The 15017-nt window shown below is 40.2% G+C and overlaps 1 protein-coding gene across 1 annotated transcript in view; it reads left to right on the forward strand.

Moving 5' to 3' along the window:
• Window positions 1-13562, forward strand: part of F5 (coagulation factor V) — a 35351-nt gene extending 21789 nt beyond the window's left edge. The window contains exons 14-25 of the mRNA XM_069867676.1: window positions 2255-2420; window positions 3601-3837; window positions 4311-4521; window positions 5520-5699; window positions 7334-7450; window positions 7907-7978; window positions 8844-8938; window positions 10248-10403; window positions 11220-11364; window positions 11511-11659; window positions 12450-12632; window positions 13233-13562. Of these exons, the coding sequence (XP_069723777.1) occupies window positions 2255-2420; window positions 3601-3837; window positions 4311-4521; window positions 5520-5699; window positions 7334-7450; window positions 7907-7978; window positions 8844-8938; window positions 10248-10403; window positions 11220-11364; window positions 11511-11659; window positions 12450-12632; window positions 13233-13421 (1900 nt within the window). The 3' untranslated portion in view covers window positions 13422-13562. The remainder of the gene's footprint in view (window positions 1-2254; window positions 2421-3600; window positions 3838-4310; window positions 4522-5519; window positions 5700-7333; window positions 7451-7906; window positions 7979-8843; window positions 8939-10247; window positions 10404-11219; window positions 11365-11510; window positions 11660-12449; window positions 12633-13232) is intronic.
• The last annotated feature ends 1455 nt before the right edge of the window (window positions 13563-15017 follow it).

Raw genomic sequence — 15017 nt, forward strand, 5'->3', positions numbered from 1 at the left:
TCTAGCCACTCTTCCCCTAATGTGTAGCTGCACAGGGTTGTTGTGCCCCTAGTGCAGGACCTGGCATGTGGCCTCATTAAACCTGATGCCATGGGTCCAGCCTATTCAGATCCCTTTGAAGAGCCTCCCTACTCTCCAGCAGAGAGACACTCTAGGCAAGTCTCCAGCAGATTGACACTTCCACCCAGCTTAGTGTCATCTGCAAACTTACTTAGGGTGCATTTGATCCCCTCCTCCAGGTCATTGATAAAGACATTGAACAGGGCTGAACTGAGCACTGAGCCCTGGGCACGCCACTTGTGACCGGCCTCCAGCTGGAGTTAACTCCATTTACCACCACTCTCTGGGTCTGGACATCCAACCTGTTTTTCACCCAGGAGAGTGTGCGCCTGTACAGGCGAGGCTGACAGTTTCCTAAACAGGATGGTGTGAGATCATCTGTAATGTGCAATGTTATTTCTGACATTTCAGTTGCAGAAGCCTAAGAATTTTCCATGGGAGTCTGGAACCGCTCTCTACCGTGTCATAGAGAGAGATTACTATAATCAAGAGCAACACAACTAAGAACTCTATTTGTTTTTCTTAATCCTCTTTTGTAGGGTTAAGAAACCCTACCGATAAAACCAAAAAAGTTTTCTCACTAGAAACGTTTGTTATAACAGAAGCTGAAAACTCACTGTAAGAGGTCTGGAGAGAAGCTTTCAATTTGTTTACACTTGAACGACCTGTTTACTTCCTCCTTGAGTTTTTGGATTCTGTAGTAGAGAAAGGATAGAGTTCCTTGTACAAAGTCTTTCCAGGATTTAATGGACTGACCAATCTAATATAGCCGGGATGTGCTTATAGAAGGGATGAAATCACAGTTTTTGGCACTAGCAAGAAGTGATTCTAGTGTCTCAGTTCTCTGCTGTAAAATAGAATAATAGCACTTTCCAACTTCACAAGGCTGCAGTACTGAAAGATATATGACAGATCCAAAGTAATTAACCACACTGGTGACTGCTGTATACTTAAAAATTAAGCTGCGTGAATTATTGTGTTGTTCATACTGTTTAGAGAAATCCGAAGGTGATTGGATCACAGACCCTAAGGTTGAGGATTTTTCTTACAGGGAAGACTGGCTACTCTGCCACAGCAAGGAGTATTTGTAGTTTGAGTACATGTAGTTTGTATGTCTTAATTCACTCAAATTAGCGTCAATGCTCACCCTACAATATATAATATTCCTAGTCACTTTTCATCAAAAAGCTGAACTTCGTGGCCCTTGAAAAGAGCAAGAACAAAACTGCCACAACTTTAGGTTTTTATCAAAAGCAGCAAAAACAGGAGCAAGAAAATTTTCATTGTACAAAACTTGGCTCAAAGTATATATTATTTCTCAAATTGAATTTCAATTTTATTTGACATTAAGAACACTTTTTTCAGTGTTCTCCAGGTTTACTCCTGCTTTGCCTTAATCTGTATAAATGGCACTTGCAAAATTGGCAGAAACCACAGGGAGTTTCTTTGTGCACTTGCAAGACAGAAATCCTTGTGCTCAGAGCTCTCTTTAGATCTCTCCAGTGAGGGTCACCCTCAGCTGGTGTGAGCTGCATAGTTCCAGTGAAGTTAACAGAGCCCATGGAATATTCCGACCACCTCGGTGTGTTGAAGAGCTATAAGCCAGCCTTTCTTCTTCCCAGACAACTTCAAGTTTTTGGTTTTGGCAGAATTGATAATGAGGCAAAGTTTATAGGGAATGATAATATGTTTTATCAGTATAATAACATTTAGGTGCTTCTACGTAAGATCTGACGAATGGTTTGAAAGCCTAGAGTCTTATTTTTTTCTTACCAACTCTGTGTTGCAAAATGCAAATAGATCAAATGTAAGATTTGCTTCTGCTAGCTTTCCAGAGAAGGTACATCTGTGAGATCGTGGGGTATAGGTGGCAGGGTTGCTATACTCTGAGCTAAGCTCTGACTCAGATTATTACTGCTAATGGTAAAAAAGGAAAATAGAGCTCACCTGGGTTTTTGGAGACTAGTTGGAGTTTTTCAGTGATAGCTGACCAAATATTTGGAGGATCTCACATAGAATTGTAGAACTAGAATTACTTGAAGTTTGCAAGTCACGATTTTGAGAATCATCTGATGCTTACTTGTTTGTTTATTCTTATATTCTAAAATGTTCCTGCTGTACGAGTTCTCAGATTGCATCAAAATTATTATTTCTGATTCACTGTGTGGGTTTTTAATTGGGGATTTCCTTTCAGTACAACAATGAATGACAAAACCTGTAAAGATGGCACTACACGTAAGGTGATTTTCCAAAGCTATACAGACAGTACCTTTACGACTCTTCAGGATGAAGACGAATATAATGAACACCTTGGCATCCTGGGGCCAGTTATCCGTGCTGAAGTGGACGATGTTATCCTGGTAGGTCAATGTTTTGAATATGTGTGCAGGATAAGATTCTTTTGGCCATTTTATAGTGTGACATAGTATGGGTCTAAAAATACCACGAATTTTTAGATCATGATGGTAAAACAGTTTTCAAAGCTAGAAACTGCCATGTGGATGTAAAAGCAAAGTGATGTATTTCTTTGAACCACATCCTTTTTCTCTCCTATTCACAGTACATTCACTTCTGGTTTTCTTTCTTATATTTCACAATGTTAAATACAGCTTCATCAGTCTGATGTAAAATGAGATTTAAGTTTAGCATTTAAAAAAATCTAGTTTTTTAAACCCAGTCTGCACTGAAAATATTACTTTTTGTATGTAAAGGAAGCTTCTTCATTTTTTAGAAAGAAATCAGTGAATTTGTATCAAGATGAATATATTTATTTGTCCAAAAATGTATTTTCCTTTGAAAACTTTTGCTGTAAATGGGTTGGTTAGTTGTAATACAAACAACAAGGGTGGAGAGGAATATATCCCTGGTGACAGAGCAGTATATTTACATTAGGAAGCACATTGCCGTAGTTTCCCTTCTCTCAGCCTTCTTCATCTAGTCTTCCAACACACAGGTATGGACGTAGTTGGGGAAAGTAGATCTTGCTGCTTTCTGCTTATTTCAGTAGTAGTTTGCAACAGAAACACATTAAGCTACGTTTAAAAACATGAGTGAGAGAATAGAGAGACTATTTAACTTGCGACCATCATTACCTAAGGAGAGGGGAACATGTAATCTCCCTATCCTCAGGCTTCTCTGGGACAAATGAGAAGCACTGATTTCAGTGAGTGTGATGCATACAGAGGTCTCGTGTTACTGTTTTATGCCCCTCAGTACAACTGTGCAGCAAAGCATCAGAGGTAGAAAATCCCCATCTCCCTGCTTGCTATAACTATGTCCTAGGAACCTAGACTCAGTGGAAGACAGAGTTAGACTCATGCTTTCTCCTTGTCAATTAACTATCTGCATCAAAGAGGGTAACTCTGCATGGAGATGTTAAAAGCTATCCCCACCAGCTTTGCCACACACAATGCAGCCTGCAGTTGTTATACAAATCTTGAGCCTGGTTTGAGGTCATGGGAATGTATTGTGTGGGGACTTTGGTGTAGGCTTGGATTCGCTGATCAAAATCTATTTCTTCTTTTCTTTTTTTTTTTTAAGGTTCATTTTAAGAATCTGGCATCCAGACCATATTCTCTCCATGCTCATGGACTCCTGTATGACAAATCCTCTGAAGGAAGCATTTATGATGATGAATCTACTGCTTGGTTTAAGGAAGATGATGAAGTTCAGCCAAACAACAGTTATATATATGTATGGTACGCAAGCAGGCGATCAGGACCTGTGCAGTCAGGAGCAGCTTGTCGGTCCTGGATCTACTACTCTGATGTAAATCTGGTAAGGTAATCAAAATAGAAGAGGTAGTGTTGCTGGGGTTGATCAGAGACGTTTATGTTGGAGGCAATCACTAGACATCACCTAACGTCCCATCCCCCTGCACCCCAGCTCACGAACAGGTTGTCTGGGACCGTGTTTTGATACAGCCATACGATGTTACTGTATGGCTGTAGAAATGTAAGCGGCAGAGCACATTTTGGATAGCTGTCCTTTATTTTGGATTTGATGTGCCCATCTGACATCAATCTCTTCCACTCAGTTAAGAGAGGGTATAAGGTACAAGCTGTGAAAGAATTCAAATTGGGGAGCTCTTTGGTGGACTGAGCAGGCGAAAGTAAAGATATGAGGCAACAGCAATTCTGGCCTCTTTTAAATGTTTAGGGCCTGATGTATTTTTATAGAATGCTCTGGGTTTTTTTGACATCTTTTAGGAAATCTAGTTTTGCATCTAATATGAGCTTATTGTCTTGTAGGAGAAAGACATTCACTCTGGTTTGATTGGACCAATACTGATCTGTCAAAAAGGAACCTTCAGTACATCAAGTAACAGCAGAACACTGACCCGTGACTTTTTCTTGCTTTTTATGGTCTTTGATGAAGAGAAAAGCTGGTACTTTGACAAACGTTCTAGAAGGCCTTGTACTGAGAAGACCCAAGAAACACAGCAATGCCACAAATTCCATGGTACATATTGCATTTTGCCAGTTTGTTGGGGTAGAGGGAAACATGTGGAGAGAGGTACCTCTGCTCACAGTGGCTTTGGACACACATAAACCCTACACCTTAATTATGTGGATGTTTTTTGTTGTTCTCAGTAGTACCCATAATAGTCAGTTTTATATGCAAAGATTAGCATTGCCTGGAAATTTGTTATTAAAATGAGGAAAGGACATACTAGGCTAAACTTTCAACAGAAAACTTCTCTCTCACATACATCTACTTCCCATATTTAAAAAAAAAAACCAAAACAACAAAAACAACAAAAAACCCTCTTTTCAGTAAGAAGCTAAAATACCCTAAAAACTTTTTGCAAGAAACTTAAAAATATTGTAATAATTTGACAAATCAACTGGCTGGACTGAGGGATTCAAAGCAGCTGTAAGACAGCCCTTCATATATTTCTCAGTGGATACAGAGATTTTAGTCATGTAGAGCTAATGACTTGCCAAAGGTGATCCTTTTCTTTTCTCTTTGAAATAATGGTCAGGAACAAAGCTCTGTGTTTCTGTCTTTAAAAATCTTATATTTGTGTGCTGTAAGTGATCATGTTTGAAAAAAAACATGTTGAGAAGTAGAATCCACCTTTTGAAAACGTGGTCTCTAAAGTCAGTTGCTAATTGAAGGTGTCAGTTGTGACTGTACAGGTACAGAGAATGTGTTTTGGATAGCTGGCCTTTCTTTTGGGCCTGAAATTCCCAGCTGACATTTAATTTCGTACACCTTGTTCTCCTGGCTGCTATGTATTGCAAGCAGCCTGTGCTCAAATCCTCTGGTGAGGTCCCTGGATTGATGTACATAGACTATAAAGTGTGTAGTAGTTTAATTTGGAGTAAGTGGTGGTTTTTGTTAGTGCGTTATTTCATTAAATACTTCACTCGTTTTAATAATTGCATTCTAGCACTTTGAGACCTGTTTTGTGAGTGGTTTTCCTTACTGGCAGGACTTTTTTTTTTATTTTTCAGCCATTAATGGGATAACCTACAATTTGCAAGGCCTTAGGATGTTTGAAGGAGAACTGGTCCGATGGCATTTGCTGAATATGGGTGGGCCAAAAGACATTCATGTTGTCAATTTTCATGGACAGCCCTTCATAGAACAAGGGGAGCCAAAGCATCAGCTTGGTACATATACACTCCTTCCAGGTAAGTATCAGAACAGAATGTGTTCTAAGGGATGACTGTTGCAGTCATGTTACCATCATACCAACGTAAAGGTGAACGGAAGGTGGATTCGAGCACAGTAAGTAAGGGTATGAGAGCACTGATAGTTCATTTGTCTAGAAAATCATCACTGTGGGAGAAGGGAAGTAAAGACAATATTGCTGTCCTCTAAAACTGGAAGTATGAATAAAGTTACAGACAAAACTTAAGTGCTTGGACAATTGTCTTCCTCTCAGATGGGGAGGGATATATATGGAAAACAAAAAGTGGTATGGCTTGCAGCACTGCCTTCAGCTTTTCGCTTTCCTTGCTGCTCACCAGTGGGTTTCTCTCCTTTATTGCATCACTTTTTTCTTATCTGCAAATCTGGTCATAGTGCTGAGCTTGGCTTTGGATGGAAAGTGCTCAACTGTAAAAGTCAGTATTGGAAAAAGGAAGTCAGTAGGATAGCGTCAGTCTGCAATTCCTTGAGAAATTACACGTGTACAATAGAGCAGCGATCTTGTTCACACGTCCCCAGGCTTCAATACTGCTGAAGTCTCACTGATGTTTGCTGGGAAAGACCATTGGTATCTGGCTCCGTGTCATGAGGGTTTGTCTTTAGAATCTCAAGATGAATGTGATACAGAAGAGAGAGAAGAAATGTGAGCCCTAGCAGAGTTCTTATGTCCAGAGGCAAAGGAAACAGGCTAAAAGCATTTGTTAGGCCACAGGATATACTCCTTTGCCCATAACTGTCATCAGTGCAAATGTGCAATAAGCGCTTGGGAAGCCAGTTACAAGTGTTTAAAAAACAAACAAACAATACTCCAAACACACATAACCAAAAAAAAAATCTGGGAAATGAGATCAAGTCAATGGGATCAAGTTGCTTGGAATAGCAGGAGTTTATTTTAGTGAACATTAGATGATTTATTCACTCTTTTAGCTTTTTAATGTGATGTTTTTCACTATGACATCTCCATATGTTTTTGTTTAAATAGGAACTATATTTATCATGTCTACACTGACTAGGAATATAAGAAAAGCAATAAAGCATGTACTGTGCTTTCTAAGTAGTGCAGCAAACAGCCTAAACCATATCTGCTTCCTGCTCAATCCTTGGTCCTCCTGGGGCCTGCAGAAAGTGAGGGGAGGGCCCATACGTCTGATTTTCCCACGTCTACTTTTGGCTTCTTTACATCCATCCTTTACATTATTTTAACAACAGCCTGTAGCAGCAGGAATAAGAGCTATAATCAGCACCACAGAATTAACATCCTTGCATTATGTGATAAACTTAATAGCGCTGTTCATTACGTGGCTCAGCACTGTATTTAATGTGCAGATGTCTGCTGTCACATACAGGCATCCAAGGTTTTGTACTTTGTACTAGCAGCAAGGGTTGCATTTTTATCTGGTCACTTAATTCCAATTTCAGTCTCTAGCTGGAACTGGCTTACCAAGAAAAAGAAATTACTGAAATGGTAGCTACTGTGCTCTCTGCAATGGGTAGTACGTTATTTAATTTTTCTGGATTAAGCCATAGGATGATCGTTGGTTTAACATCCAGCCTTGCTAACATCAACCTTATAATGCTAATGTTTCTGATGCATTTCTCTTCCACTTTTTTCAAGGCTCATTTAGAACAATTGAAATGAAACCACAGAGACCTGGCTGGTGGCTTTTAGACACTGAAGTTGGGGAATATCAGCAAGCAGGAATGCAAGCATCCTATTTGGTTATAGAGAAAGGTACTGAACTAAGGTGTTTTTTGGCTGGGGAAAACAAGATATAAAGCCATCCCTACCATTGCAGGATCGCTAAAAATAAATTTGGGAAACTGTTCTGTAAACAGTCAAAGCAGATTCTCTGTGCTTTCAAGGAGGGAGTGCAGTGCTTACTGGAAACTTATTCTAGAACTAAAAACATATTTAGCCTCTAGCATACTAGCTCTGAATTATTTAGCATACCACCTTTATTCCTTTAGCATACTAGCTTTGAATTTCCGGCATACTCACAGTGACCAGTGGATTAATCTGCTGAGAGAAATTACAGAAATTACCTTGGCCTTCTCTGAAAAGAGAGTGGTGATGTTACGGTATTAGTAAGAATTGTTCTGGATAATGATGTCTCAGAAGTTTGCACTAGAATAAATTTTTGAATAGCCCTCCTTTTCTTTAACAACAAACTTACTATGCTCTCTTTAGGGTGCAGGATTCCAATGGGTCTAACAAGTGGAGTTATACTTGATTCGCAAATTGATGCTTCACATCATATAGGTGAGTTGATACTTGAAAAGGCCCAGACGTGCTCCTGAATATCCACAGCGAAGTATTCCAGTTCCATATTCTTGTGGCATCTCATGATACATCTTACAAGATCAGTTCAGCAGTGATCAACTGTCAAGCTAAAAAGCTCTCCAGTGCTGCAAGCAGGCAGTGTGAGCTGTACTAGGTAGCCTTCGTATTTTTAGTGTCACAGGTCTGCTATCAGTATCGCAAGGCTGAGGGTCAGGGAGTCCTCTGTCTGTGGCCCTGCTGGATGACATGGAACAAATCCAGCTTTATCTGTTTGTCCATTGGATTCCTTGCTTTAAAATCAGCAGCAGGTGTTCAAAAAGCATTTGAGGTTTGCATGTGGTATGAGATGAGAAACAACAAATTGTAGCTGTTATGAAAGATTTAGGAACTTGGCATCCAGAGCAATGATAGTATTTATCAAGTTTATTCCTGGTTTGAAAGTAGGATCATTTGATAGTGAAATTGATAGATTTTTACGTGCACAGTGGCAAATCAAGGTACCCAGGTTACAAACACGTGCAAGAACGTTTTGCTGGCTGCAAAAACTTGTTTAGCAAACTATAGGCCCTGGTTACAAATCAGTAGACAGTACATTATATAAAAGCCTGTTATTTTTAAAGTCATTCTGCCAGCTATAAAGCTTTGCAGGGTAACAGCTGGCTTTCAGCTTCTGACGATGCCCAAATTATCCTAGGTTATGGCTTTAGAGTCTATTGGTTGGGAGTTTTTCCCGAGGCAGATTGGAAAAGAGTTGAAGCTCTCAACATCAGTAGCTTGTTACAGCCTCCACTTTTTTTTCGGCACATCTCTTTGAATTCTTGCTTTATTTGTGTTTTCTGTCTAGACTATTGGGAACCTAAGTTAGCCCGGTTAAACAATTCTGGATCATACAATGCTTGGAGCACTACAGTGAAAACAGAAGAGCTCCCGTGGATCCAGGTATGGTTGGCATCATTTAGCCTGAATATGACCATATAATCCTGTGTTGTATTTTCCTGCAACTCGTTATAAAAGGTCAAGCTACTCTTGTTCTTGCTAAGACGACTGCTGGGGAAAACTGGAAAGGTGCAGTGAGCTTGATTAGTGATAACATAAACTGTCTACCTCCCCTGGAGTAACCCAGTCTGAACTGCTGTTGAGGCCCATTGACTGGACAGTTACCTGAGCAATTTGTACTGTAACTGTTTTGTAGGCAAATGGAGTAATTCTTCCCATTACTTTTATATTTCTCTGTCTACCTATATGTTTGGGTGATCGTTTAAAGTGATCTCAAACACTGTTTCACGTAGTTTTATGTGTGTTTGTTTTGTATGCTTCTGCATCCAACTGGATGTAGCACTGTGTGACTTCACAGGGAAATTAGGCTTGTAATTATGGCTTTAAGCACTGTATCGTTCAGTCACCTCACTTCTTCCATCTCTTTCTTCCATCCCTATCACTTTTGCGCCACATAGCCAGTTTGCACCCAAATGTAGGGAAGACAGATAGTCAATTTCTTACAAATCTCGTTTAAATTGGCAGTTGGGGAAAAAAGACAGACTTGAACTGGTGTTGTGTAAGTTCAGCAGGTGGCTGTTATGTTTAATGTGCTAACATTTGACATGCTAGCAAGCTGGTGGGGGTGAGGTAGGGGAGAAGTTTGGGACATCTGATATGGAACTGGCAATAATGTTGGGAAAAGAAAGAATTTGATAGGGAACATGGTGATGAGAAGCTGAGGCCACAGCAGTAAAGCGTGGAGAGATCTGGAACGCATATTCCGAAGAATGAGTTTCACTGCTGATAGGATCATCTTGATCATTTGATTTTATCTGCTAAGTTTTTTGATCTGATTATCGACAGGAATGGTGGCTTTTCAGCACTTTAGCATGTCATATGCCTCTTCTTAGCCTGGGTATCCAAACTAGAGGCAGCTTATGAAAATGAGAGCATTGAATTTCTCTATACTTCTTTTACTTATCTTCAAAATGAAGACAGAAAAGTTCTGCCTACTGTGGAGACACAGGTGTTTTTGAGGTGTCTTCATGGTGCTGTGCTGCACCCTGCAAAATGCGCACACAAATACATACAGACATGAAGTGAGAGAAACGGCATTAATTTTGACTCTGGTACCTGCTTCTATTCATTCTGAGATGCAAGTGTTGTGAGTTTTCAAATGCAGGGCTCAAAGCTATTGTATAGATGCCGAAGAGTGAAACAGATTTTGCTGTGCATTATTGGTTTCATAAACATTGTTTGCTGATCCTAGGTGGACTTCCAAAGACAAGTTCTGTTAACTGGGATACAGACGCAGGGAGCCAAGCAGTTTTTCAAGTCCTTGTACGTCCAGAAGTTCTTTATTGTTTACAGCAAAGACAAACGGAAGTGGAACACCTTCAAAGGAGACAGCGCTCCGATGCAAAAGGTCTGTACATGCCACAGGGGTTGCGGCAACCTAGGTAGCATCATTGGATGATGCAGTGAGGTTATAGTTTTATATTAAGAGATAGTGGAAAAAAATTATGGCCTTCGGAGACTTAATACAGCCAAAAGGCACTTACCAATATAACCAAATTCAGACCAGAAGACAAATTATAAGGTGAGGAATCTCCTAGACTGGGATTTAGATTGGCCCTGTGATCTTGGCTGTATCTTTAGGCTTTCTTACAAGCTTCTCTCCCTATTTTTATTTCCTAAGTCCATATCAGCTTCTTGGAGCAAGCCAGGAAGCTGAACTAAAAATCAGGCCCTTCCTCATTTGGGACTGTATCCTCCTTTATCTCCCTCCCTTCCTGTTGTCACAACAGTTGAATGTTAAATTGTCCAAACTGGCTGCAGAAGGCCTGCCTAATAAGTGTGGTCATGCCCTGCAAGAGGTTCATTTTATGCCCAGCCACTCCAGCTCCCTTCAGTTTACCCTTGGGTTTCAATGGTACAACTCCTGACTGAGAAACCTGTTGTCTCCTACCTCTCCTTTTGCTTCCTTACTAACGTCTTCTTACAAACTTATTTAATCAGTTGCTTTAATCAGTTGCTTATTTGAACTGAGCCCTTCAGGTGCTTCCAAATGTGCTGTGATGGAACCACACAATATTTCAAGTTGCCCTGCTGCGTAGGGTACTCCATCCCAGTCAGTGTGGGTTAATGGTGTGCTTCTATAAAAGATTGGGTTTTCAGCACCCAAGCTTGTATTTACATTAAATTAACTCTGCATGGATATTTTTCTCTTTCTTTTTAATAGATTTTTGAAGGTAATTCTGATGCCTACGGGGTAAAAGAGAACATCATTGATCCCCCTATTATTGCTAGGTACATCAGAGTCTACCCAACCGAGGCCTACAACAGGCCTACTCTTCGAATGGAGCTCCTGGGCTGTGAAGTAAATGGTAAGAACGGGTGATTCCCTTGTGGCAATTTTTTTAATTAATACAGTAAACAAAGCTAACATCATGGGTGTTCTAAATTCCAACGTTATTGCTTAGACTATGGCTATCTGGATGAACTGGAGATAGCACGGTGTTTCTTTTAATAGGTTGCTCTTTGCCACTTGGAATGGAAAATGGGGAGATCAAGAATACCCAGGTAACAGCCTCATCTACTAAGACATCCTGGTTTAACACATGGGACCCTTCACTCGCTCGTCTGAATCAGAAAGGAAAGTTGAATGCCTGGCGAGCCAAGGTAACAAGTGAAAAACAGGGACAACAACAAGGCAGCTACCGTTAATAAATTTGCGCTGCCTGTGTGCTCCTGCATTTCCTGCACACGGGGTCCAGTGCCCAGCATGACAGGGTTAGTTCACAGCTTTGTAGCCATACTTTGGGAAGAAGCCCATTCAACTCTTCTGGTAGAAAACTCGTTGAACTTCTGGCAGCGGCAATGAAATCACATTTTGAGAGATGGATGGTGTCCTCTGGGCCAGAGCCTGCAGCTCTTCCTTGCAACAACAGCCCTTTTAATTTCAGGCGATGAATACAAGTTGAGTGTTTGGCTCCAAGGGGTTAAAGGAACTTTCCTGGGTTGGTTTAGAGGCAGTGCAGTTAATGGATAACGAAGCTGGATGACCTTCAACAAGGCATGTGAGCTTCTGTCTCCTCGAAATGGAGCTGCATTTCTTTAGGAAGCACTTTGAGATTTGCTGGAAGCTACTGTTTTGTGTTAGTGTTTAGTATTAGTATTATAAATCACATTTTAACACTGGAGATAAATCTGCGTTATTTTTTTATTATGTATTGAAAATTAATGTGAGACTCTTAAGATGCCAAATGTGCCATCTGCAGAGATGTTAATTGCATGGGCCAACAGGAACGGTTGTAACTTTCACCTCGGCTTTACTCTTCTACACTTCTTTGATACAGTTTTGGTGCGTTTTGATGTAGTTTTAACTACATTTAAACCGGGTTTTTCACTTAAGCCAATACAGACATTGACAACATATTTGCTAACAGGCAATTCTTTTTATCAACTACAGCTGAACAACAACCAACAGTGGCTGCAAATTGATCTCCTCTCAATTAAGAAGATAACTGCTGTCGCTACCCAGGGGGCCAAGTCTATATCTGGTGAAAACTTTGTGAAAACCTATGTTATCCAATACAGCGACCAAGGCTTGGAGTGGAAATCCTATACGGATGGTTCAAGCTCAGTGGCAAAGGTATCAGCTTCACCTCAGACAATTGTATTGTTGCCTGGTTTTAGATTCTGAGCCAAGTCAAGGCCCAAAGGCAGCTTACTCCATTGGTAAAGGAGGACATTTAATTCGAATGAACAATGGATTTTTCAGGGCATCTTCTCAGCTTTATTATTTCTGCCCTGATTTTATAAGTGAAATTAATGATAGTGAGCAATTGCTGTAAGAGCTGGAGAGTTCCAAACGCCCACAAGAGCAATATGGTACATTATATAGTTGCCCGTATCACCTTACACCAACCTAACCTACAAGGGCTATTAGCAGCAGAGGTAAAATAAGGGAAGTTTGGTTTTTTCAGTCCATCCAAATCAGAATGGTGAAATTTCATTATGCAGATGGAAACAAAGGCTGTTTAATTCTTTCAGACTGGAACATTGCTGGCCTGAACTAGCTTTGGCCCAGTGTTTTAGGGAGGAACTGTACGTGATTTTATGTAAAATTGGAACTGAGCCAGTTTATCTACCCTGGCTGAATAATGCAGTGGCTTGGGCCCATCTTAAAAAGAAAAAACAAGTTTTTTTGAAGTGCTGCCTTTTAACTAATTGTACATTTGTGTATTTGCAGGTTTTCTTGGGTAATGAAAACAGCCATGGGCATGTCAAGCATTTCTTTAATCCACCCATCATGTCTAGATTTATCCGCATTGTTCCAAGAACATGGTATCACGGGATTGCCCTTCGGGTGGAACTCTATGGCTGTGATTTTGGAGGGGGTCTGGCTGTGAAAAGGACTGACAAGGCTGGGAGCTCTTAACCTTTTGGCAATTGTCATCACTCTTAAAATGATTGTACTTAGTAGTTCAGATGTGTGCTTCCTCAAAGGACCTTCATGTTTTGCCAGCAAGAACTGAGAACTGAACTCTGGCAGATGTTTCATTCCTACAAATACATATTTTAGAAAACAGCATTTTTTCTCTGAAAAAGAAATAGCAGTCCCTTCTGATTTGTATATCACTTTTTCAGTCTAACCAGTACTGTCTTACTTCTTACTTAATTTTAAGTTCTAAATCCCTGGGGACGGACTCTCTGGCCTTAATCCTGAGCCCTGATTATCTCCATTTGGTTATGCTTCTGCAGGACAGAGGAGGAATGGAAAGCTACAAGTGAATGTTCTTCATATACAGGGCAGAGAGGGAAAACCAGTGCAGGTACAGAGCTGTAGTGCTGCATTCCTTGTTAAGAGCTGATTGTAGGGATGATCTCACCTCTACGTCTTTCATCTGCACTGTCACAAAGATAGAACACATCCCAGCATTGAGGCATATGCAGCCCCTTCTTGGAGATAAAGTGGGTTTGCATTGTTGATTGGGTTCTTACATACCCAGCACACCTGAAATGCTGTGGATTTCGCACAACAATTCATCTTCAGTGCCCTGGAAAGGGGAGGAGGGGTCAGCAATACCTTTCTTTCCCAGAAATGAAGAGGGAATTGATTTAACCTGGATTATGGTGGTGCACGGAATAACAACAGTAGAACCAAAGCGAGAATCCAAAACTCCCAGCATTGCCCCATACAGATTTTTAGACTGTGGGGAGGAGAAGCCCCCCCTAATAGGAAAGTATTGAGAGCTGTGACTGTCCAGTGAGAATACAGCCTGGTGGCGGCAGGGGAGGGTTAGATGAAACCGGATAATATAAGCGTCTGCATCTTCTTCACCATTTAGCTCTGGCAGTGTTTTCATTAATGGAACTACTCTTGTGTATAGAACATACATGGATTTTTCCTAGGATGTCTGCATCTAATGAAAATATATTCACTGTCTATAAATTTGTTATTCCAGCAGGCTTTTAGCTAAGCCTTCAGTAGTGTCTTTGGCTTCTATCTTGTAAATCATTTCATTGCAGAACTTTCACTTCTCACACTTAAGTACCTGTCAGCAAGGTGGATTTTTCAAAGTAGTGTGATTTTGAACCTCATGCGGTGTTAACCAAGTCATTTCTTATGGAGCATGCGTTTGAAAATGAAGATATAGAATGGGAGTGAAAAAAAGTATAAAAACTAAACAAATATTTTCTTTTTTTTTTACTACATCACAAACAATTGTCATTTTTCACTGGAAAATAAAGATAATATTGTAGCATGAAAAACATCAACATTTTATTTTGTGTATTTGCCTTGACAATAGTAGCTGTTTGGCAATAATTACTGAAACTTTGCCTCACAAAAGTAAAGTTTCCAGCTTGATTAGAATTTTCTGTGCTAATTAGAATTAGTTTCAGATGGTGAAACTGTATGCATAATTGCTTTATCTTAAAAGATCAGTTTCTTAATATTTGGTGATGGTGCTTAATTTGGTTTTGTTTGACACAGCCAATCAAATTGCAGTACAAGCCATAATCACTAAAAAAA

This window comes from Phaenicophaeus curvirostris, chromosome 1 (genome assembly GCF_032191515.1).
Source record: "Phaenicophaeus curvirostris isolate KB17595 chromosome 1, BPBGC_Pcur_1.0, whole genome shotgun sequence".
Classification (NCBI taxonomy): Eukaryota; Metazoa; Chordata; class Aves; order Cuculiformes; family Cuculidae; genus Phaenicophaeus; species Phaenicophaeus curvirostris.